The 23,569-nt window shown below is 41.6% G+C and overlaps 1 protein-coding gene across 1 annotated transcript in view; it reads right to left on the reverse strand.

The window, feature by feature from the left end:
• Window positions 1-18,443: 18,443 nt before the first annotated feature.
• Window positions 18,444-23,569, reverse strand: part of LRGUK (leucine rich repeats and guanylate kinase domain containing) — an 89,172-nt gene continuing 84,046 nt past the window's right edge. Inside the window, exons 19-20 of the mRNA XM_058681259.1 lie at window positions 22,328-22,479; window positions 18,444-18,621 (exon numbers count right to left, since the gene is read on the reverse strand). Of these exons, the coding sequence (XP_058537242.1) occupies window positions 18,479-18,621; window positions 22,328-22,479 (295 nt within the window). The 3' untranslated portion in view covers window positions 18,444-18,478. The remainder of the gene's footprint in view (window positions 18,622-22,327; window positions 22,480-23,569) is intronic.

A 23,569-nucleotide genomic window follows, 5' to 3' on the forward strand; every position in this document is an offset into this window, starting at 1 on the left:
TGACAGACCACTGCCTGGCAGGAGGCAGCCCGACCACTTCCATGGAGTTAGGCAGCCTTAGAAGGGAAATAGCTACACACGGTATACAGTACAGGGTACTCATCATTGACTTTTGTGCAGAGACAAGGTCAGGGTGATTCGGCATTCCAAACATTCCTGGATAGGGGTGTTGCTTGACTTCATCACGGTGGAGTCACTTTTGCTCTGCCCAACCCAACAACATATCCATGACTAATTCAGTTGTGATTCCTGTTTGATACCCCATAATCTAACCCAAAATTAAGTTAACCATGTACCTTATATAAAGTGAAAGGCGGGGGGGAAGAATTTGCTGATGTTAAGGTCCTAAGCTGTTCGCAGTACAAGGAGGAAGATCCCCTGATACTATGGACATGACAGCACTTGCATGAGGCTGCTGTTGGTATTTACAATCTTCTTGCTCCACTGCTTATCCTGCTCACATTGCCCTCAGTCCCTGATTCTCATGGGTCTTCACATTGTGTAATGATGCCAACCTTCGTTTCTGAATAGTCTGTATGCATGAACATTTCCCTCTGGACAGTGAGTACTAAGAAAGAATCGCAGGGAATGCCTTGACTTTCACACATTCCTTTTCCTCCTGTGCCAGGGCCCCCAGGTCCCCAGAAGTTGAGTTCCCAGCTGCAGTAGAGGCCTCTGCTTTGCCCACGGTTTCAATGGCCCAAGAAGCCAAATGTGACTACACAACCTACAACAACTTACCCCTTCAACTGAACATTGGTCGCATTCCTTGGGGATAGAATTTTCCCCTTGGAACTAAAAATTAGAAAATCATGAGAACAAAAGAGAAAAAAAGTTTGCAAGTGGGTTATAATGAATAATAGCAAGAAGTCACTACACATTCATCTCCTAATGCTTGTAGCCATGGGAGAAAAGATCCCATAGACTGGTTGCAGTTCGAGCAGAGCATAGCCTATAGTATCTTGTAGGAAAGCAGGTTCTCCTTGACCTTAAAATCAGCCACCACACACCGAGGTTGGTTTGAACCAGCCAAAGCAGGATGTCACCTGACATCTGAACAAGATCTTTGCTTTTTCCCCCCCTCTGGCTGCCATGCAAACAGTGAGGCCTGCAGGGTTAGCTACTGGTTTTAAACAGCTTGAGTGGCAAACAGAGATTTGGCACAGTTTAATGTACCTGGGAGGTCTTCCTCAAAACCTGCTTTCACACATGCAAATGGACCATACATACATGTGCACGGCTTTGGGTGTGAATCCCAGAAAGCTCCAGGCTTCTTGTTCTTTTGAAGGCTGCCCAACCCAAATCCCTTATTCTCTGGTGAGATTGTTTTAAAAATGTGTTAAGTCTAGGAAAATATGTCATCCAAGATGATAGAAACAGGTGGGGAAGAAAGAGATGAAAACACTCCTTGACAGTTTACTTCTGTTATACAGCTGCGAGAGCCACAGATTTGAACTGTGTTACCTTCCTCACCAAAGCTAATTAATTCTCTCTCTTTCTTCTTTTTTTTTGAAAGAGCCACGTTTCTTTCCTTCACTCATTGTCAACAGTCAATTAGACTCTCCCATCACCCAGTGTAATATCGCAAATGTTATCAAGCAGGAAAACAGTTGGACTGACAAGATTAGCAACTCATTCCTTCTTTCTTAATCTTGTAATCACATGGTAGGCAGCAGTTTACCATAATATACACCCAAATTTGCTAGTAAATTTCCCAGTAAAGGCTATGAGTCAGTTCTCCAGCCTGTCGTGTGGCAAAGTGTGCATCTTCCTGTAGAAGACATGGAGTGAATTAAGCTAGCCTCCTTACAGACTGTTCCCCTTATTCATGAACCACTGCAGTTAGACAGGGGCTCACTTGGTGGAATACAAAGCTGTGAGCAGCATTCCAAGGCAACAGAAAACCCAGGCAGCTGGCAGTAACAGACGATATTTCATCAAAGTGAAGATTAACACTTGCTGTCACCTGCTGGAAGACAAAAAGCTTCTTACCATCTGTGGGTCCAATGTTGATGTTGTTCAGAATTCCTCCCTAAAGAGAAGATCTTTGCGCACTACGTAGGTGATAGAGGGCTAATCTCCAGAATATACAAAGAACTACAAAACAGCCAAAACACCAAAACAAACAAGCCACTCAAGAAATGGGCACGGGAAATGGGCAGACATTTCACAAAGGAACAATCCCAAATGGCAAATAAACATATGAAAAAATGCTCACGTTCCCTGGCAATAAGGGAAATCCAAATTAAAACATCAATGAGGTACCACCTAACGCCAGTAAGACTGGCCCACATGAAAAACACCAACAACACTTGTTGGCGAGGTTGCGGGGGAAAAGGGAACCCTACTCCACTGCTGGTGGAGTTGCAGGCTGGTACAGCCTCTATGGAAATCACTATGGAAAATATTCAAACAACTCAAAATCAACATACCGTATGATCCAGCAATAGCACTCCTAGGAATATATCCAAAACACCTGTTTTATGAGAAACCAACATGCACTCCTATGTTCATAGCCGCACAATCAGTAATTGCAAAAACATGGAAACAACCAAAATGCCCATCAACAGAGGATTGGATAAGAAAGCTATGGTTCATCTACTCCATGGAATACTACTCAGCTATTAAAAAAAACAAAATGCAGTTCTTTGTGGCCAAATGGGCCAAACTGAAAACCATAATGCTAAGGGAAATGAGCCAATCCCAAAGGGTTAAATACCACGTTTGCCTTAATTTAAGAAGATATGATGTTATGCATAACATGTTATGTTATGGATGTTATGTCATATGTAGTATATAAACTAAAATGCAAATATGAATGGGGTGGTCACAGAATGGGGTTAAGAAATCGCATTTATTTTTGACATGTTGGCTGTTCAATACTATGTCAATTAATTCCATAACGATGTTAATTGTTGCTGATAATATGTTAGTGCTTTTATTTGACCGGGAAGATACTCTGCTGGCTCTGCTCTCAGACCAGAGAGGGTCTCCCCAATAAGTAGTTGGACTTGACTGGACTATAAAATGTTGGACTCTATACTTGGCATATGCTTGCTAAGAGGGAATCTCAACTGAACTTGAACTATGGTTACGCAACAAGGTGGAGGAACCCACCATGGGGGGAGGGTGTGGGGAGGTGTGAGGAGAATCCCAGTTCCTATGAAATTACAACACAATGTAATTAATGAATAAATTAAAAATAAATAAATAAATGAAAAAAAAAAAAGAATTGCTCCCTAAAGTCTTTGGGAAGCCCCAGTTTGCTCTGGGTATTCAAGACTCATACTGCAGATACCCAGAGGGCGTGAGAGTCACCGTTTGAATTTTAGACCACAAAAATGTGAAGGGAACGACACTTGTAACTGGTGGGAAAAAATGGATAAATGAATGAAGGAGAGAGAAAAGGATAGGAGGGAGGAAAGGAGGGAGGAAGAAAGAAAGGAAGAAAAGGAAGAAAGGACGAAAAAAAAAATGAAAAGAAAGAAAAAGAAGAAAAAAGAAAACAAAGAAAATCCCAACCTGCATTCTGCCAGGCTGGTACAGCTCCCACAACTCCTAAGAACTGAACAAAAACCCAGGAAGTGAAATGACAGGTTGTACATTTCTGCCCATTCTTTATTCCTGGGATCCCTAGAGCCTAGTGACCCTACGATTCCAGGGGCCATTCCTCCTATCCTTCCCTAGGACCTGAGTTCATGTATTCTCTCAGGCAAAGGAGCTTTAAGGGCATGCAATGGGAGAATTAAAGCCAGATAAAGAGTTTCTTATTAAGAAAAAAGATGGGAAGGCAAAGATCGGTTTGTACTCACTGAAACACTGCAAGTATAGATCTTGCTTCTCCCACTCTGAGGTGATCCACATTCCAAATGGTTACAACGGCCAGGACGGGGCAAGTCCAAAGCAGGTCTCCCATGGGGGTACAGAGTCCACGCACTTGGGTCGTCTTCTGCTGCTCTCCCAGACGCATTAGCAGACAGTTGGATCAGAAGTGCAGCGGTCAGGGCATGAGCTCACACTCATGGGGGATGTCAATGTTGCAGGCTGTGGCTTAACCCACTTACAGTACTCTCCATGCCAGCCCCTGGTGTTCAAAATTTCTGTATCAAAATAATCTCTCTCTCTCTCTCTCTCTCTCTCTCTCTCTCTATCTCTCTGTATGTCTCTCTTTTGGTTCGTAACAGATTTTGGTGTTCAGAATCCATCCACATATATTTCAATTTGTACACAACTCTTAACATAGGTGCTGAAAATCCAAAAAGGCATGAATTGTCATTCTTTATTCCAGTGACTTTGCAACAGGTCTTTCTGAAGAAGCTATCAAGCAGCAGTATCCTACCCACTCACAGTTTAATATCACACACACACATCAGATTTCCAGTCTTTCATAGCACACTAATAAAATTACTAAGAAAACTGGACTGCCACCACCAGCAGGGTTATAGAGTACACAAGGTTCTGATGGGGCAATAAGGTAGGAAATAATTCTACTGACCACACAGGAAAGTAACTCAAAATACTCAAGACAGATTAAAAGCACAATTGTAATTTCAAATTGCCGCTTAATATGAGCTGTGCTGAAGGGATATAAAAGCCACCCCTCCTATGGAATGGTGAACTTCAACTCAAGACAGTACAAGCCTCCCATAATTCAATATCCCACTATTTTCTAATTATACAAAAAAAGCAATGAATAAATTATTTCACCGCTTACAAAATCAATTACACTTAAAAAATGGGATGAGGTGGGCTCCCTGCCTGAAAAATGCTTCTAGAACTACTGAGAGACTTGCATGCATACACAGTTGATACAAAATATTTCTTTGGATTGTGCAAGAAGGGAGACAGGAAGCACTCATGACACATGGTATTTAGCATCAGTCAGTCTCAGTGTCTTTCTCTGCTTCCCCACAGGCTGGCCTCTGCCAGTCTGAGCATCTCTGTGTCCTGCAGGCTCATCTTCAGTCTCTTGCTGATCACCTTAGCCCATTGTTCCTGCGCCTCTCTTGCCCAGGCTTGCACATTTACATGTGTCATTATAAATAATGATGCTGTAAATGTCTTGGTATAAAATCTGTCTGCATTGGTAAGATTTCTTTCTTAGTATACTCCCTGAAAGCAGATATATGGGTTCAAAGTGTTACTCAAAGTTTATAAAATACACATGGCCACAATTTCATGGATCTATTCTATTCCAATTTTATTGGTCAAGGATTTATTGGGTTAGCAACTGTAAGTGTTGGTTACTAAGCATGTATTGTTGAACAAAATCAACAGGATCCATGTTATTACAGAAATCATCACTGAGAGTCTAGATCTAACCTGAAAACAAGGTTTAAGTTAATTTCATGCTGAATTCAAAGGGAAGGAAAACATAAGAATAGAAAGAATGCCTAGACTGTCAGGATTCCATTTAGGCAAATGAATGCGACAAACAAATGGTATTAAAATTTGCTAAGCGTAAGAGCAGCTGTCAAATTACCCATAAATTATGCATTGTGTTCAATTAGTTAAGGTTATGGCAAATTATTAGAGATTGGAATCATTCCAAATGGTGCACAAAGGCAGGAATAAAAATAATGATTTTACTTCTCCATTTAAACCTGAAAAAGAGTAATTCACAAGCCAAAGAGATTAACCATTTATTTTTCCACAGACGTATGTAGAAAAAATTGCCCAAAATGTTAGGACTGGGGACATTTTACAGGAAGAAAGACTCTACTGGGAATTTCATAATGTAATGGGCTGAACTAATACGTAGGGATTCCTAATCATTCCAAATCCATAAATATTCTGGGGGAAGTCTACCCAGGAAGGGAGGGAAGGAGGATTTAAAAAAAAAGGAAAGGAGGAAGATTAAGCCACAATGTATTGTTTCTGTTCTACACATATAACTGATAGGGATGAATCTACTTCTGAAATCAGTAAAGAAAAGACAAATAGAAGAACAGAAGTAATTCACTGTAGGTATTTCTCAGGATGAGAAACACTAAATGACCACTAAACATGGAAGAATGTGCAATTTTATCAGTAATTAGAGAAACACATCCTAAACACAAGGTAACATATTCAACTAGAGTCATCAACTCTGCTGAGATTGAAAACTCAGAAAACATCAAGCGTGAATGATGACTATATCAGTATCAACTCTGAATGAAGTACTAGGGAGTGTAAATGAGTACACCAACTTGAAAGAACAAATCTGATGTTCTCTTTTAATGCTGAGAACATGAGTACAATGTGGCCAGAAATTCCTCTGCTGGCTAGAACCACAGAGCAGTTCTTACATGTGTGCCAGCAGGTATGCATACACTGTTCATAACACAACTGACTGCTCTGCAAAAAGCTGAGAACACCACTGATAAAAGAGACTGGAAAAATGGGAGAGCAATGAATACACTATAGCTTTCACCGTTGACAAGAGATGAATCTCAGTTTAAAAAGCCAGGCTCAGAAGACAGCTAATAAAATGATGGCATCTTCATAATGCTCAAAAAAACACCTCCACTAAGTGATACGCCTTGTTAAAAAAAAAGCACAAAGTAGTTGCAATCTGGAAATTCAGAAATGAGACTATTTCCATATTTCTGAGTTCTGCAGTTTTTGTTTTTTAAAGATTTATTTATTTTTATTGGAAAGTCAGGTAAACAGAGAGGAGGAAAGAAAGGGAGATCTTCTGTCCGCTGAATCACTCGCCAAATCGCCACAACGGCCAAAGCTGGGCTGATCCAAAGCCAGGAGCCTCTTCTGGGTCTCCCACGCACGTGCAGGGCCCCAAGTCTTTGGGCCATCCTCAACTGCTTTCTCAGGCCACAAACAGGGAGCTGGATGGGAAGTGGGACCACTGGGGCACCAAGTGGTGCCCATGTGTGATCCTGGCACATGCAAGGTGAGGCCTTTAGCCACTAGGCTACAGCGCTGGGCCAAATTTTGTGTTTTTATATGGGGAAGCTTTCCACACAAGTTACCATGGCACTGCTTAAAGTACATGTTAGATGGTGGATGGTGCTCTGGAGGCGAAGTAAGCAGAAAAGGAGGGGATGAAGTGAGGAAGTGAGGTACAGATGGGGGGTTCAAAGAATTGAAATAGGAAAATCAGTGAACCTGAGACTCTGGCGTGTGAGCAAAGACCTGTGAGCAGGAGGAAGGGAGCCCAGGGCAGAGACAGGCGTGGCAAATCCCTCAGGCTGCATCCTTAGGCTGCCTTGCCTTTCCTGGCTTTCCTTTTCCCTCTTTGGTGTGTCTTTCTGATGTCAGCATTGATTGGCTCTTGAAGGACATGCCTCCAGAAGAAGCAGGTGTAGTTGTAATTTAGGTAAATTTCATGGCCCTGGCAAAATCTTTATTTTCGCAGAATTCATAGTTAGATCTGGAACCTTGCTACACTTTGCAGGCACAGTAATTTCAGGGAAAATAGATTCCATTTCTGTACTGAGCTGAATGACCTAGTAAATATAAAATTTGAATAATTTTGTAGTAGCAGTTGAGAATATTTTTGGCTTTTCAATTGGTAGGAAGTACTGTTTCTTATAGGAGTTTGAGAATTAGAGGCATGGACTAGAATAATAGAATGTTCAAGAGGATCTTATAAACTAGAGTGAAAATTAGATTTGGGACATTAATGTCTGGGATTCTAATTTAACATGCAATAGAATTCACCTCATCAAATTGCAAAACTAATCTCTCAGGCCAACAACTGCTGGGTTAATAAAAAACCTGAAGCTTTCTGAATGCTCTTAACTGGCAGAAAATATAAAGGTGCAGGCCCTTTGCCTTCTTAAGTGCAAGCCAGCTGTACATGACCTAGTGGTGCCACTTACATCAGTGGAGTCGTGCTAATTAGCTGATCACACTGCCCTCCTTCTCCATGGTCCTGCTTCACCAAAACCTGCTGCATATGCTTTGTTACAACAGATATCCTAGGTTCTGTAAGGCATTGGGCTGAGGTTATAGCAAGCAGCTATTTTGTCATGTTTCTACACAGTGTCCTGTGCTCTCCACAGACTGTGGGACCATTTGTCCGTGCACATTAATTAAACATTTTAGGGAAGAGTTTTCACAGAGGGATAATTTTCAAAAAGTACAAAAGACACTAAGTACAATGTCTATACAATGTAGAAATCGTAAGTGGGCACGGCTGGCGCGGTGGCCTAGCAGCTAGCTAATCCTCAGCCTGCAGTGCTAGCATCCTGTATGGGTACCCACACTAGTCCTGGCTGCTCCACTTCTAGACCCAGTTCCCTGCTCACGGCCCGAGAGCGGATGGCCCCAATACCTGGGTCCCCACACTCCTGTGGGAGACCTGGAAGAGGCTACTGGCTTCTGGCTATGGATTAGCTCAGCTCTGGCTATTGTGGATATTTGGGGAGTGAACCAGCAGATGAAAGATCTTCCCCTCTGTGTCTCTCTAAGGAGTTTGATGGAGTTTGGAAACAGACAAAGGGAATCATCTGTATGTCTTCATGCTTTGTTTCCCCGCAGGGACCCTGATCACTGTTACCTAATGCCTTTTGGTTTTGTCCTTATTTCTCTTTTACTTTTGGCTATATTTGTGTTACTAAGGAGATAAATATTATTCATGTGTATTTTTAAGGGTTATTTGCATTGGAAAGGCAGATCAAATATACAGAGAGAAGGAGAGACAGAAAGATTTTCCATCCGTTGGTTCACTCCCCAAATGGCCAGAACGGCCAGAGCTTAGGAAGCTCTGGAGCCAGGAGCCAGGAGCGTCTTCTGGGTCCCCCATGTGGGTGCAGGGTCCCAAGCACACAGGCCATTCTCTACTGTAGGCCACAAGCAGAGAGCTGGATGCGAAGTGGAGCACCCAGGACAAGCAGTTCCCCTATGGGATCCAAAGGCTTGCTAGATGAGGATTTAGCCATTGAGCGATCATGCCTTGTCCCAGATATGTGTATTGTTTTATCGGGTTTTTCTCATACTATTTTTAAAGCCTTATTGTTTAAATTTATAGTCATCCTGTTTTATAATTTAACTATTTGATCTTTGAAATCTGTTTCTTCTTGTAAGATTTACTGCTATACATCTTAAAGTTTGTTTTAAATCATGTTAACATATATATATATTTTAAGATTTATTTATTTTTATTACAAAATCAGATATACAGAGAGGAGGAGAGACAGAGAGGAAGATCTTCCATCCGATGAATCACTCCCCAAGTGACCGCAACGGCCGGTTCTGTGCTGATCCAAAGCTGGGAACCAGGAACCTCTTCCGGGTCTCCCACGCGGGTGCAGGGTCCCAAAGCATTGGGCCGTCCTCGACTGCTTTCCCAGGCCACAAGCAGGGAGCTGGATGGGAAGTGGGGCTGCCAGGATTAGAACCGGCGCCCATATGGGATCCCGGGGCTTTCAAGGTGAGGACTTTAGCTGCTAGGCTATGCCACAGGGCCCACATCTTAAAGTTCTAAAAATACTAATGCTGAGATTTTAGTTTAGAATAGATCTTTTAATCTTTTAAAGGTCTTCATTCAATAAGTCTGCCTTAGAAATTTTCTTCATAGTGGTATTTCTTTTTAGCTTGAGTTTTCCATTTTGAAATTCTTTTTTTAAAAAAATTATTTATTCATTCAAAAGAGCTATACAGTGACAGGGAGAGATAGGGGTATCTTCTATCTGCTGGTTCACTCCCCATTGGTCACAATGGCCAGGGCTGGAGCAAGCCAAAACCAGGAGCTTCTGGTGTCCCGCCTAGGTGCAGGGACCCATGCACACATGCTACTCTGTTGCTGTCTCAGGCACACTAGCAGGGAGCCGAAGTGGAGCAGCTGAGACCAAGCCAGCACCTATATCGGATGCCAATGTTGTAGGCAATAGCTTTCCCCACTATTCCACCATGCCAGCCCTGATTTTGAAATTGTTATTTTTGAACTTTTACATGTTTTACTAACTCAATCTTTCATTTTTCTTTGTTAGTTACTCTTTCAAATGGAATACTGAAATGGAAAGGCTGATCTGAGTTTGTAAGACTACAGGAAGTCCAACTACAAAGTCGGCTGGTATGACAGGTGCTACCTGGAACACTCCCAACCATGATGGAGACCCACCCAGGCCGAGAAGCAGGGCTTTCCACATCTCAGCAGTCCCAGGAACAAGGAAACACTGATACCAGCTTTCTCTAACAGACCCTCATATCTTACAAATGGATTTTGACACACATAAAAATAGCTAATGATTATTGCGCATGTATATTTTGCCAAGTGGTTTACTTGGACAGCTGTCAGGAAATGGGACATACATGCCTCCTAAAGGTAGATGTCGCTGCTTCCAAAACTGGGCTAGAGTAGCTTCACAGCCTGCCCCTCCTGTGCTTGCATGCATCCCTGCTCTCTGATGGCCTTGCCATTCGCATTGTGCCCAGCCTTGCCAACAGTGCCCTGTGATAAAGGAGGCAAAGGCCAGGGTCGACTGGCAGTGAGCGCCTAGCAATCCTGGGTGACTTATAACAAACACTGTAACCACAGGGAAGTGATCCTGGAGGGGACCCTGGCAGGCTGCCGACTTGATTTCTGCCTTCGTCTAATATGCACACCCTTAAGTACATTTGTGGCTTGACTGTTCTAATAGGCACAAGGTTTTCTTCTGGGTATACGCAGTCACGGGGTTCCTTTCTGTCATTTTGAAGGACCAGGGAAATGTGGTGAAGGCAAAGGTAAGCATCGTTAGCATTTCTTACAAACAGGAGAGTCACTCTTTTTGCTCAAAACCTCATCTGCCAAAGCCATCAATGGCCAGCTGGGTTCCTCTTCATCACAGCAATGGAGAAGGATCGCTCTGCCTCTACAAACAGACGTTGGTGGCCACTACGGCAGCAGCTGGTCGCTTACCATAATCACTGCTGCCAAATGTGTTGAACCTAAGAAGTTATAAATTGTTTCTTATGCCATCATTTTACACACCACCAAAAAAGAATAACAATGATGTCAATTCAGTTCTGGCATGCCATTAGTTTAAAAATGTGCCCTGATTGGACTCGGCAGCGTGGCCTAGTGGCTAAGGTCCTCGCCTTGATCCCATATGGCCGCTGGTTCTAATCCCAGCAGCTCCACTTCCTCTCTGTCTCTCCTCCTCTCAGTATATCTGACTTTGTAATAAAAATGGAATAAATCTTTAAAAAAAATGTGCCCTGATTATAGAGATATTAAAATGTGAAAAATGTGCCTTGTAGAATTGATAGAATGTTGTTTTATTCTTGCACTTTCCACCACCGGGTGACTGATTCTCTCCCAAAACCCAGCCATAGCAGGCTGGGGACTTGAGGCCAGAGGCTTGTTGTTCAGTCTGATCCACTTCCACCTAACCGGCCCTCCTCACCTCCATTTCTGTGAACTCACAGCTCCATCAGTCCTTCTGTGACTGTGACTTACAGATGAAAAAACAGAGATCTGAGTCAAAGATCTAAAGTCTGATCCCTAGCAAATGGCTAAAGCAGGGTTCTAACTCAGGAATTCTTACCGTAGTCTCTTACAATTAACCACTCTATTGTGGTACTGTGGGGGGGAGGGCTCACACTTCTTTGCGGAAGTGAAGTTACCAGGAAGCTTAATTGTGTGATCCATCGCTAATAATTCAGGCTCACATATGATACCTTAACTGCATCTCCTCCTCACCTCAACAGCGGCTTAGCTTTTCATGCTTTGTGTGATTTAGTTGTATCACCACAAGTGTCCTGGTACCTTTGGGGAATGAGATGGTTTACATACGTGCATACATACACACATCTTTATGATGTCTTGAAAACAGCAATTTCTAGAAAACATAGAACCCAGATGTACAGGCTAAAACTTAACTGTCTCACTTGATATCCCCCTTACAAAATGCAGGGGAAAACTCAGTCCCTGGCACCAAGAATACAACCTGAAGTTAAATCCATTCCTCATTCCACAGTCAGTCTCTAAGAAGCACGGCTGCAGGGCCGCAGCGGGGGGAGCACACTGAGGACAGTACAATAAACAGTTTTTCATTTTAAAATCTTGTGGGCTCGCTCCAACTGCTGGGGTCTAGAAGGCAAGCAGGTGTATCCAGCACTTCAGAATTTTTTCCCGAAGAGTACTCCTTTCCTCACATTCCTTTCTGGCTCCTAGATTAAACATTTGACAATGAAAAACTTAGATAAAATATCGATAGTAAACATGAAAATCACTGGAAATTTTAGGAGTAAATAACAAAGTAGTGACTATAAAGCCAAAACCATTTGTGAAGATTTTTTTTGGAAAAAAAAAAAAAAGAATGATAGCAAGCTTCCTTCATCTGAATCTGTAATTCCTAATTAATGTGAAGGACGGGGGAAATTTTTTAAAAACTTAAATTTTATGTTGTTCATCAGGATAGGGAAAATATATCTTCCCAGTTACTGAAAATTAAAAAGGCAAAATACATTGCAAAAGATATAAAAAATCAGTGAAATGACAATAATAATAATAATAATAATAATAATAATAATAAAAGCCCAGCATCTCAAACTCATCACGAAATAGAAACCAAACAAACTCACCACAAAATAGAAACCAAAATGAGCTTAAGAGTTTTAAAAAGGAAAGTGGTGGCTGCCGCGGGTGCAGGAGGGGAGCTGGGCTTATTTCAGACCCAACAGGTCACTCTGGCCTCAGCTGAAAGGGCCTTCGGAGCCAGACATGCCACTGGACTAGCAGGGCTCCAGCCGGCCAGTGATGAGCCCGGGCCAATATTCTGTAGCTCGTCAGGGCTCAGTCTGTGCCGGCACCCAAGCAAAAGGGTTAGAAAACCCTCACCCGCACCATTCTGCCTGTCTCTTCTCTCCGCATCTCGCTCTCCCGCCTTCTGTGCAGAGAGGGGGCAGACAGCGAATCTCCATAAAAATTTCTGTACATACGGCATTTTAAACCACTTGTTGTAGCAGTGACAGAAATTGTCCCACTTCGTGAAGGGGCGGATCCCAAATAAAAGCCTCTGTGCATCTTTTTTTTTTTTTTTTTACAACTGGCTGATGTTTTCACGGTGGTGGTCGGCAAATCAAACAAAAACTAATTTTGTTCTACAACTAAAGTAAAAAGGCAGATTCCGATTGGGTAAAATAGAACAGCAGGGAGACCAGAAAGAATAACATGAAAAGGATAGGTGCATCAAGCAAATAAAAACAAGCGCAGGTGGCACTTACATTATCAAAGGAAAGTTCAGAGCAAAGCCATTCAATAAAACAGCGACAGAAGGATTCTTTTATATTGAAATATATAATTATGGTAATAATCCTGAGCTAATTCACATAACATCAAAAATTTATATAGCAGGTATCCAATATATAAGAGACAGAAGCAACATTACAGTGAGGTACTAAAATACCAATATCATCTGTTAGAGAAAAGTTTATAAAAATAGAAGAATGTACTTAGGTAGCTTTAAAACCGTAAATAGTAAAACCAAATTAGTAGATCCAGCAAAATTTTATACCACAGGTTTTTTTTTTTTTTTCAATTTCACTGATGCTTTTTAAAAAAATGTTCATTGATTTATTTGGAAGAGCTACAGAGAGAGAAGGAGAGACTGCGAGAGACAAAGAAAAATCGGCAGCTGCTTTACTTCCCAGATGGCCACAACAGCTAGGACTGGGCCAGGTCACAGCTAGGAGCTTCATCTGGTCTCCACTGTGGGTGACAGAGGCCTCAGTGATTGGGCTACCTTCCTCTGCTTTTCCTGTCCATTAGCAGAGACTGGACTGGGCGTGGCGCAGCAAGGACCACTCAGTTGCCCATGCGGACAGCGGCTTTACACCACAAAGCCCTGATTTTCTTCACTTGAGCATAGAAAAGGACACTGACACAACTTATAAAATACAAATCATACCTTCATTTCCCCATTATAATTCACCAAAACTAGAGCTTATAAGACAAGACTCTCAAGATGACTGTTGGGCCAAGAAGCATGAAATTATCATAATAAACCCTTTGTAACCTTCCTGTCCAATCCAATGTGGCACCCACCAGTGACATGTGATCGCTTACACTTAAATTGATAAGAGGTCAAATTCAAAGTTCAGTTCCTCAGTCACACTGGCCACTTTCCAAGCATTTGACAGCCACAGGGAGCTAGTTGCCAAATGTTGGGTAGGTCAGATGCTATGGCTCATGCCAGCCATTCCAGAAAGCCTTCAAGAAAACAGACTCCATGAACATGTGCTCAGCAAACACTATATGACAGCAAAGAGCACCTCTATTGACAGTTAACACACACCAGTAACAAATAGGACAGTCATTACCAGAAAAAGACCAAGTGGGTAATACCTGACTTTGTTCTCACAAAGATTTAAACACTTGTCAGGATAAACATCCAACAAAGACATGAGCCATCAACAATTCAACAATTCTTAGGTTCAACTGAGAAAGAAATACTAATCAAAACTCCAGCATGTGAAAAACAGTGAGCCTAATCAACAAAATAACATTTTTCAACCATCAAATTGGTAATGATAAAAATTGTAATTTATGCCATGACAACGTGTTGAGATGATGGCCACTTATAGACTCCTCTGTCACAAAAGGGGGCATTTAAGTGTATCCTGACATTGTAGGTATGGACATATCGTCAAGATGTATGTAACCGTTTCATTGTGAGTCCATCTTTGATTTGGAAGCACAGATGCACACTGCACTACGTTTTCACATCCGGGTATGATAGTCTGCATTAAGCAGTTACTATACATCCCTTTAATAAAAAGCCATAAGACAAAATTGACACCAGGATTAACAGTAGAAAATTTACAACAGGAAGTTAAATAACATGATGCAGATTATCTATGTGTCACTAAATGAAAACTCAAATAAAAAACTTTCTAGGAGAAAATAATGCTACTGTATGACCTATGTGTCAATGAAGAAACTAATAAGAGGAAAAGAAAAAAATAACTTGCTTTGAAGAAATGACAATAAAACAAAAAATATCAAAACCCATGAGATACAGCAAAAATAGTAGTGAAAGGGACATTTTTAACATGATGTGCTTACAATCAAAATGTTTCATATAAATGAACTAATGGTGCATCTCAAAAACTTATTTTAAAAAGGAAACAATGAACAGGAAGTGAGAAATGATAAAATTTTCAGCAAAAAAAAACAGCAATGAAAGAAATCAACTACAAATTGCAAGAAAGTGGCATTTTTTAAGAAGACAGGTAAAACAAACTTTTAGCCATATTAACAAGGAGGAGGGCCCAGCGGCATAGCCTAGCGGCTAAAGTCCTTACCTTAAATGCACCCCATATGGGCGCCGGTTCTAATCCCGGCAGCCCCACTTTCCATCCAGCTCCCTGCTTGTGGCCTGGGGAAGCAGTCGAGGACGGCCCAAAGCTTTGGGACCCTGCACCCGTGTGGGAGACCTGGAGGAGGTTCCTGGTTCCCGGCTTTGGATCGGCACAGAACCAGCCGTTGCGGTCACTTGGGGAGTGAATCATCGGCCGGAAGATCTTCCTCTCTGTCTCTCCTCCTCTCTGTATATCTGACTCTGTAATAAAAATAAATAAATCTTTAAAAAAAAACAAGGAGGAAAAACCGATTAAAATTAGAGATGAAAAAGAAACAAAACAAACTCCAACTCTCTGATCATTATGTGGGTCATGACACTATTGGAATAGGCAATGGTAGAAAGCCTAACATTTTATCGTCTAGGTATATTTAGAAGTTTCATTTGGATTCCACTTTTATTCTATAGTGGAGACGCATTCTGTTGAATTTCTTTGATTCCTGGTATTCTGGTACGTCCTTAGTTTGTGAGGTTACACAAGTGTTTTTATTTACTTTTATTTTTTGTTTTGTTTTTGATGGAGATTATCTTACATTAGAGCAAACATATGATATCTGTCCTTTTGGGATCAGCTCATCTCGTTTAGCATAATTGTCTCCAGTTGAGTCCATTTGGTTACAAACTGTAAAATGTTATTCTTTTTAATAGCTGAGTAGTATTCCATAGAGCAGAAATACCACAGTTTCTTTATCCAGACAATTTTAAATGGGCATCTAGGTTGTTTCCATTGTTTTGCAATTGTTGATTATGCTGCAATGAACACAGGGGTGCATGGTACTTTCCATGTGTATGTATCAGATCTTTCAGATATATTATCAGGAGTGGGATTTTTGGGTCATTTGGTAGGTGAGTTTTCAGTTGCCTGGGTTTTCTCCATACTGACTTCCATAGTGACTGCACCAGTCCACAGTCTCACCAGCAGTAGAACAGGGTACCTTTTCTCCCCACATCCTTGCCAGCAGGTGTTGTTGGTAGTTTTCTGTATGTAGGTCATTCTCACTGGAGTCAAGTGGAACCTCAGTGTGGTTTTTATTTGAAATTCAATATTGCTAGGGTGCTTGAACATTTTTTCATAAGTCTGTTAGCCATTTAGATTTATGACTTTGAAATTTGCTCATTTCTTAACTGGTTTGTTTGTTTTGTTGCTATTGTATTTCTATAGTTCTTCGTATATCCTGGATATTAGCCCCCTATCTGTTGTGTGGTGCGCAAAGGTATTTTCCCATTCTGTTGGTTGCTTTTTTTACTTTGTTGAGTGTATCCTTTGCTGTGCAGAAGCTTCTTAGTTTGATGTAGTACTGTTTGTTTATTTTGGTCTTGACTGCCTGTGCTTTGAATGATTTTTCTAGGAAGCCTTTGCCTATACCTACATATTGATGGTTTCTGGGTGTAGGTTTAGATCTTTTATCCATTTAGTTTTTGTGTACGGTGAAAGGCTAGGGTCTTATTTCTTACCTCTGTAGACTGTTATTCAATTGTTCCAACTGCATTTGTTAAAGAGATATTTTTTCCCAAGTTGTTTTCTGTTCTCTCGTCAAAGATTAGATGGGTGCACATGTGTGGGCTCTCTTGTGGTGTTTCTATTCTGCTCCATTGATCTTCTCTGTTTTTGTACCAGTACCAGCTGTTTTGATTACTGTCACCCTATAATAAGGTCTGGAATTGTGATCCCTCCATCTAGATTCTTGTTTTTCAATATAGTTTTATTATTCGTGGTCTCTTGCATTCCCAGATGAACTTTGTATCAGTTTTTCCAGCTCTGTGAAGAATGTTCTTTGTATATTGATTGGAATTGCATTGAATCTGTATATTACTTTGGTAATATGGACATTTTAATGATGTTGACTCTGCTCTCCAAGAACATGGTATGTTTTTCCACCTTTTACTTTTCTTCTATTTCTTCTTTCAATGTTTTGTAATTTTCCCCATGGAGAGCTTCTATCTGCTGGCTCCGAATGCCATGACAGTGGGGGCTGTGTCAGTTTGAAGCCAGGAGTCAGAAGCTTCATCAGGGTGTCCTCAGCAAGCATTCTGGTGACCTGCTGCTGCTCTCCCAGACATATTAGCAGGGAGCTAGACCACAAGTGGAGCAACAGGCTTTCCAACTGGTACCCATGTGATCACAATGCTGCCTCTGCTTATAATTCTTTATGTCTTTCATTTTTTATTATGACTTTGTTTGCTAATCATATTTTCATTTGCTTCAATAACGTCCTTACTTGCTTGTTTGAGCATTTTTATGAATGCTGCTTCAAAATCCTTACTACATTATTCCAAGATTCTGGAACCATATCTGTAGGGGAAGAAGGCATGCAGCCCTTATTTCCATGTGGAGGTGAAAGTCTGACTTCATTTGGTCTCTGTTGGTGTTCAGGATCAGGAAGAGAGAGTGGTATCTCGTGAAGACTAGATGCAGGTCTCCAATCAGCCTCTGCTAATGTCACCGTGAGTACAAAGGAGAGGACCACCTCATCACTGCTCCTAACACAGTCCTCCTCAAAACTACAAGGAGACGGGTCAGGGGTACAAGTCTTGGCTCTTCATGAGATCCAGTCTGACACTTCCCAGTAGGAAGAGGGAGAGATGCCTCTTACAGAGGTTCTTATTGATACTGGCTTGTAAAAATTCTGGCTCTCCAAAAGATCTTCTTTGGTAAAACAAGTCAAGGACCCCTTCAAAACTCCATTAATTCCCCTTGAGAGACACTGCCAATACCACTTTGGTTACAAGCTAAATGGAACATTTTAATTCTGTCATAATAGGAAGAAAATAATTGAACACTCCAGAGTATACACTTGTATTACAAATGGACACATTGAAATTCAAAATGACAAACCCAGCTGGGTATATCCAAAAATCACTACATGCACAGCAAAGTGCAGATGTAGCAGTTTTGACATCAGACATTTCAAAGCAAGAAGCTGTTGGAAAAATCATTTATAACTGTAGAGAGAACTGACATGACATTTTTAAAAGCTAAGGACAGCCCACATTTAAGAAAAATAAAAAGAAATAAATGAAAGACACTAATAGAGAATCACAAAAGAAATTAATTGAAATAATTAAGGCAAGCAGAACACTCTTTCGTAGGTAGTTTGTTGAGCGAGAAATAGCTGGGATCCACGGCCAGGAAAAAAAAAAAACCGACTGAAAAGGACTGATTGTTATCAGAGCAAGTTTCCTGTAAGGCATTAATCACTAGTCCACTTACGGCCATGAGGGATTGGAGGCAGGGTTGGCTTGGTGTTGGAACCTGGGCGACTGATCACTATGACTGAGGGTCTTCTGTGTTGGACAGACTCTTCAGGTAGAAAGGATTTTTGTACATGTAGTGCTATAAAACAATAAAAACACAAAAGTAATACAGTTTAATCCTCTAGGTATGCTAAACACAGAAAGTAAATATTGCTCCATGTAAACACCGGAATAATTTTTTAGAATTAACTAATGACAAATTAAGAATTAAACAACTTAGAAGAAAACAGGGGATGAAATAGAAGACATCAGATCCATGACTGGACACCAAGCACTGACTCTGAGGCTGTCTCACCATATTCTTACAATGTCCGTCCTAGTGATGGCTCATGCCATACTCTTTCCTACTCATACTCAAGTTGATTCAGTGCACACACACGCAAACACAGGTAGGCTGAGCTCCTTCCTAGAGAAACTACATCCAATGTCCTCTGTTGTTCACCAAGCAGCAAGCTATCTGGGAGAAGCAGGAGTTTGGAACACAGAGACGGAAGATGGCAGCATTCTGGCCATAGGGAAAACATCATTCTTATTGGTGAGAAACCAGTACAACATGGATTAAGGGAAGCAGGAACCTACAAGGAGTGAGAAAAAGGAATTTTTTTTTTTAAAGATTTATTTATTTTATTACAAAGTCAGATATACATAGAGGAGAGACAGAGAGGAAGATCCTCCATCCGATGATTCACTCCCCAAGTGAGCTGCAACGGCCGTTGTGTGCCGATCCAAAGCCAGGAACCTGGAACCTCCTCCAGGTCTCCCGCGCGGGTGCAGGGTCCCAATGCATCGGGCTGTCCTCGACTGCTTTCCCAGGCCACAAGCAGGGAGCTGGATGGGAATTGGAGCTGCCAGGATTAGAACCGGCACCCACGTGGGATCCCGGGGCTTTCAAGGCGAGGACTTTAGCCGCTAGGCCACGCCGCCGGGCCCAGGAATGGTTTATAAGATCATGATACCTGAATCTTTTGGTCAAACAATATTGATACAACATAAAATGGAAAATTTACCTCCTCAAGATACATTCAGAGAGCAAGAATGGCACACTGCTTGATTCAGTGCTATGTTAACTAAGGACCAAAAGAAAAGCTTCTCCTTGCTGCTTTTCTTCTTAACCACAGAAATATACATATAAATAAATAAACTGAGGAAGGTAGGGCAAACATTAAAGAAAATAACAGCCATGCGTAACAAAGAAGACAGTAGAGAAGTAGCCCTCCTTTCTCAGTTCAAGTTTACACAATCAAATAAATGATATCAAAGACTGCTAAAATTATTTGAAGAAATAATTTTTAAGATTTATTTATTTATCTTTATTGGGAAGTCAGATTTGCAGAGAGGAGAGACAAAGAGAATGATCTTCCATCCCCTGGTTCACTCCCCAAGTAGCTGCAATGGCTAGAGCTGAGCTTATCTGAAGTTAGGAGCCAGGAACTTCCTCTGGGTCTCCCATGTGGGTGCAGGGTCCCAAGGCTTTGGGCAGTCCTTGACTGCTTTCCCACATCAGAAACAGGGAGCTGGATGGGTAGAGTAGCTGGGACAGAAACTATTGTCCATATAGGATCCCAGTGCATGCAAGGTGAGCACTTCAGCCACTAGGCTACTGGGCCAGACCCATAAACAATTTTTTGGCTATCCAACCTTTACAAATTAATTGACAGTGAGAAAATTACTGGAGATAAATACTAATGCTGTTCAAAAACAGACACATCTGACTTTGAATCTTAGCAACTTTCAGTTTATTAAATAATGGTTGTATATTTAGAAAACTTGGTGAATGGTGAATATTAGAGTAGATTTGCAAAGGACAATTATTTCAAATTAATTTCCCCTTTTATTGAGGCAGCAGTCAATAAAAATGATTCATGGGCCAAATCTAACCTGAAACCTGTTCTCATAAAGTTTTATTGTAGGCCAGCCAATTCTCACGACTTAGATATTATCAGTGAGTGCTCTCACTGTATAATGGTAGAGCTGAATAGCTCCAAAAGATCCGGCATGGCCCACAAAGCCAAGAGCATTTACTGTTTGGTCCTTTACAGAAAGCTTACTGACCTCTGGACTCAAAATATTGCTGACACAGTGTGCTCAAATCTCTGTTTCTGTAGGCCACTTACCAAGGTTTCTGCGAGAATACATTAGAGGGATGTGAGAAGAAGTCACATACAGGGTAGAGTGTCCCTGGAGTTGAGGCTCCAGAGATTCAACACAAGATAATACCAACCACCAAGACCCGGGTGCTGTGATGGCAAATGCATAGACGGCATGAATTTTGGGTGTACAGATTTCACACTTGGTCTTAGTAAAAAGGCCAAAAAGTGATCATATTTTACAAAATATGAAATAGTGACTATGGGGGTTGAATCAAGACCCTAAATGATGTAATCAATAAAATTTGAATGACAAAACATAGAAACAAAAGTTGCATTTGTGTGAAAAGAAATTGCCTGACATATAATGGATGATAGAAATATAGCTTGGCAGTTTTTGTGAAAAAGATATGAAAGTTTAATTTACCTAAAGCCCAGAGTAAGATGCAGTTGCTAAGAAAACCACCATAGAAACACATCAACAATAGGCTGACTATGACACTCCTGTCCCTCTCAGCCCATGGAAACATTTAATAGACAACCAGAGACTAGCTAAAATAACTTTATAGGAGTTTCAGAATAAAAAAAGATGCAATGAGATCAGAGCACAGACCAGAGGCCCTGGGGGAGCAGAGCCTTGATGCCATATTCTGCCATATCAAGGGCCACACCTTTGAAGAAGCTCCTTAGAACACTTGCTACCTTTTTGTGAAATGACATAAAGGCCTACTGGAGATTATTTCCTAGAACTTTGGTGTTGGAATTCCAATCCTTACTGTTTATGTCCTTCATAAGTACAAGCCTTGAAAAGATCATGTTTTGGCCAGTTGCCCTGAATAAAACCACAGTCGAAGAGGGAGTATGCTTCTAAATTGGTTGGAAGATGCTTGCTTTGCCAACTTGTCCCTTTTGGAGGTGCCATCCACTGCACCTTCTCATCCTGGATAGTCAAAGAAATCTGTGTTTTCTTTTTAGTTTGTTGAGTTTGTTGATCACTTCTGCAAGCAACATCAGGCAGAACAACCACTTCTGGACTCAGGGAGAACATCTACCAAAGGCTACAAAAGGTGACTGGTATCCAGGTTCTGGAAAATTCTCACAACCTAATCCTTCTTCTGTTAGTTACTCCCAGAACTTCATCGTCTATCCTGACACCTAGGTTACTTCCTCTTTTCCCATTTCCCCCACATTCTTCAAAGTCATCACTCAAAATTACATACATACACTGACACTGAAAATCCATTCTTCTGGCCCTGTCTGAATATGTGCCTACAAAAGTGGTTCTTTGGGAATAAGGGGCAAGAAAAGAACAAATCCAAAATCATCAGCATTCTTCCAAACCTCCACAACGAACCACTGAAAAGCAAGTTGCAACCCTTTGTGCTTCTTCTCGCCGTCACTGGATGCAGCCCAAGTTACCAAGACCTCTTCCGGCATGTGGCCCTCAGCCAAGTCCCTGCAGGTAGTGTTGTTCAGTGGGTAGACCAGCAGCTACCTCTCTAAGGAGCCAAGCACTCTGGGCATATTTTCAATCCTTTTGAACTTGTTTCTCACCTATAGCAATTGGAGACAAAATAACATAACCTTCCTCTGATTTAAAACACTCATTTAATTAATATCTATCGGAAACAGAAAGACAGTGGGAACCATATATAGGTAGAACACACATTCACAGAACCATGTAAGGAAAACACATACCTTTGAAGGCCTGGTCTGTATCACCATCACTTAATCCCGATCCTGGATGGGAAAAATTGCTGCCCTCTGAGAGCTGAAGACACACTTCTTTGTTCCATGCAAATGACTGAAATAACCCAGGGTATTTTGTGGAGGAATGTATGTCTTTGTCGCTAGAGAAACACAAAGATCTTTTTGAGATGCTATTAATGGCCACAGATTTATGCCTATGATTTAATCACCTTTATCAAGGCACATAATAATTTACACATATGTCTCTACTATTTCTTTTCTTTTTTTAAAAAAGATTTGTTTATTTTTATCACAAAGTCAGATATACAGATAGGAGGAGAGACAGAAAGGAGGAGAGACAGAGAGGAAGATCTTCCGGCCGATGATTCACTCCCTAAGTGGCCACAACGGCCGGTGCTGAGCTGATCCAAAGCCGGGAACCAGGAACTTCTTCCAGGTCTCCCACACGGGTGCAGGGTTCCAAGGCTTTGAGCCATCCTTGACTGCTTCCCCAGGCCACAAGCAGGGAGCTGGATGGGAAGTGGGGCTGCCAGGATTAGAACTGGCACCCATATGGGATCCCGGTGCATTCAAAGTGAGGACTTTAGCTGCTAGGCCACGCCGCAGGGCCATCTACTGCACTACTTCTAACAGGGAAAAAAAATCACTTGAGAAGCTGCTGTGTTCCTAGGCAGCTGTTCAGGGTCACCAGCTTGGAAGCTACTTTTTCACACTCCACTTTTAGCTTAGGCTCATGTCAGTAGCAAAGGCTGATGTTATTAGGACTATACAATATGAAGCCTACATTTAACTGAGGGTGTTTCCATCTACCAGAATGATAGTAAGACTGGACACAGAGCGTCCTGAAGAGTGCAGGGTTCTTTTACTAGGAGCCTTGTGTAACTGAAGATGTAAGTTCGTGTTTGATTCAGGAGGAGATGTGGGATAGGCATACCGAAAGTGCTAGGTCTAATGTGAGTGAGTCCCTCACATTGTCCATATAATATCCAAACAGTAAGCTGAGGTCACAGTGCTTGGTTGCACTTGGGAATCCAGAGCCAGCTTCCCTGGAAACTCCTTCTACTGCTTAGCATGGACACTTGCCTACCATTGGACCTGGGTTTCCTAATCAACTGCAGCCACTGGCAGGAGGTACCAATATTCCCAAGAGACAGAGTGTGTACCCAGGATTCTCCTTCCGCATTTTGGCAATTTGTACCAAGTGGTGGAGAAATTCTAACGGCTTCCTGA

Source organism: Ochotona princeps, chromosome 25, assembly GCF_030435755.1.
Source record: "Ochotona princeps isolate mOchPri1 chromosome 25, mOchPri1.hap1, whole genome shotgun sequence".
NCBI lineage: Eukaryota > Metazoa > Chordata > Mammalia > Lagomorpha > Ochotonidae > Ochotona > Ochotona princeps.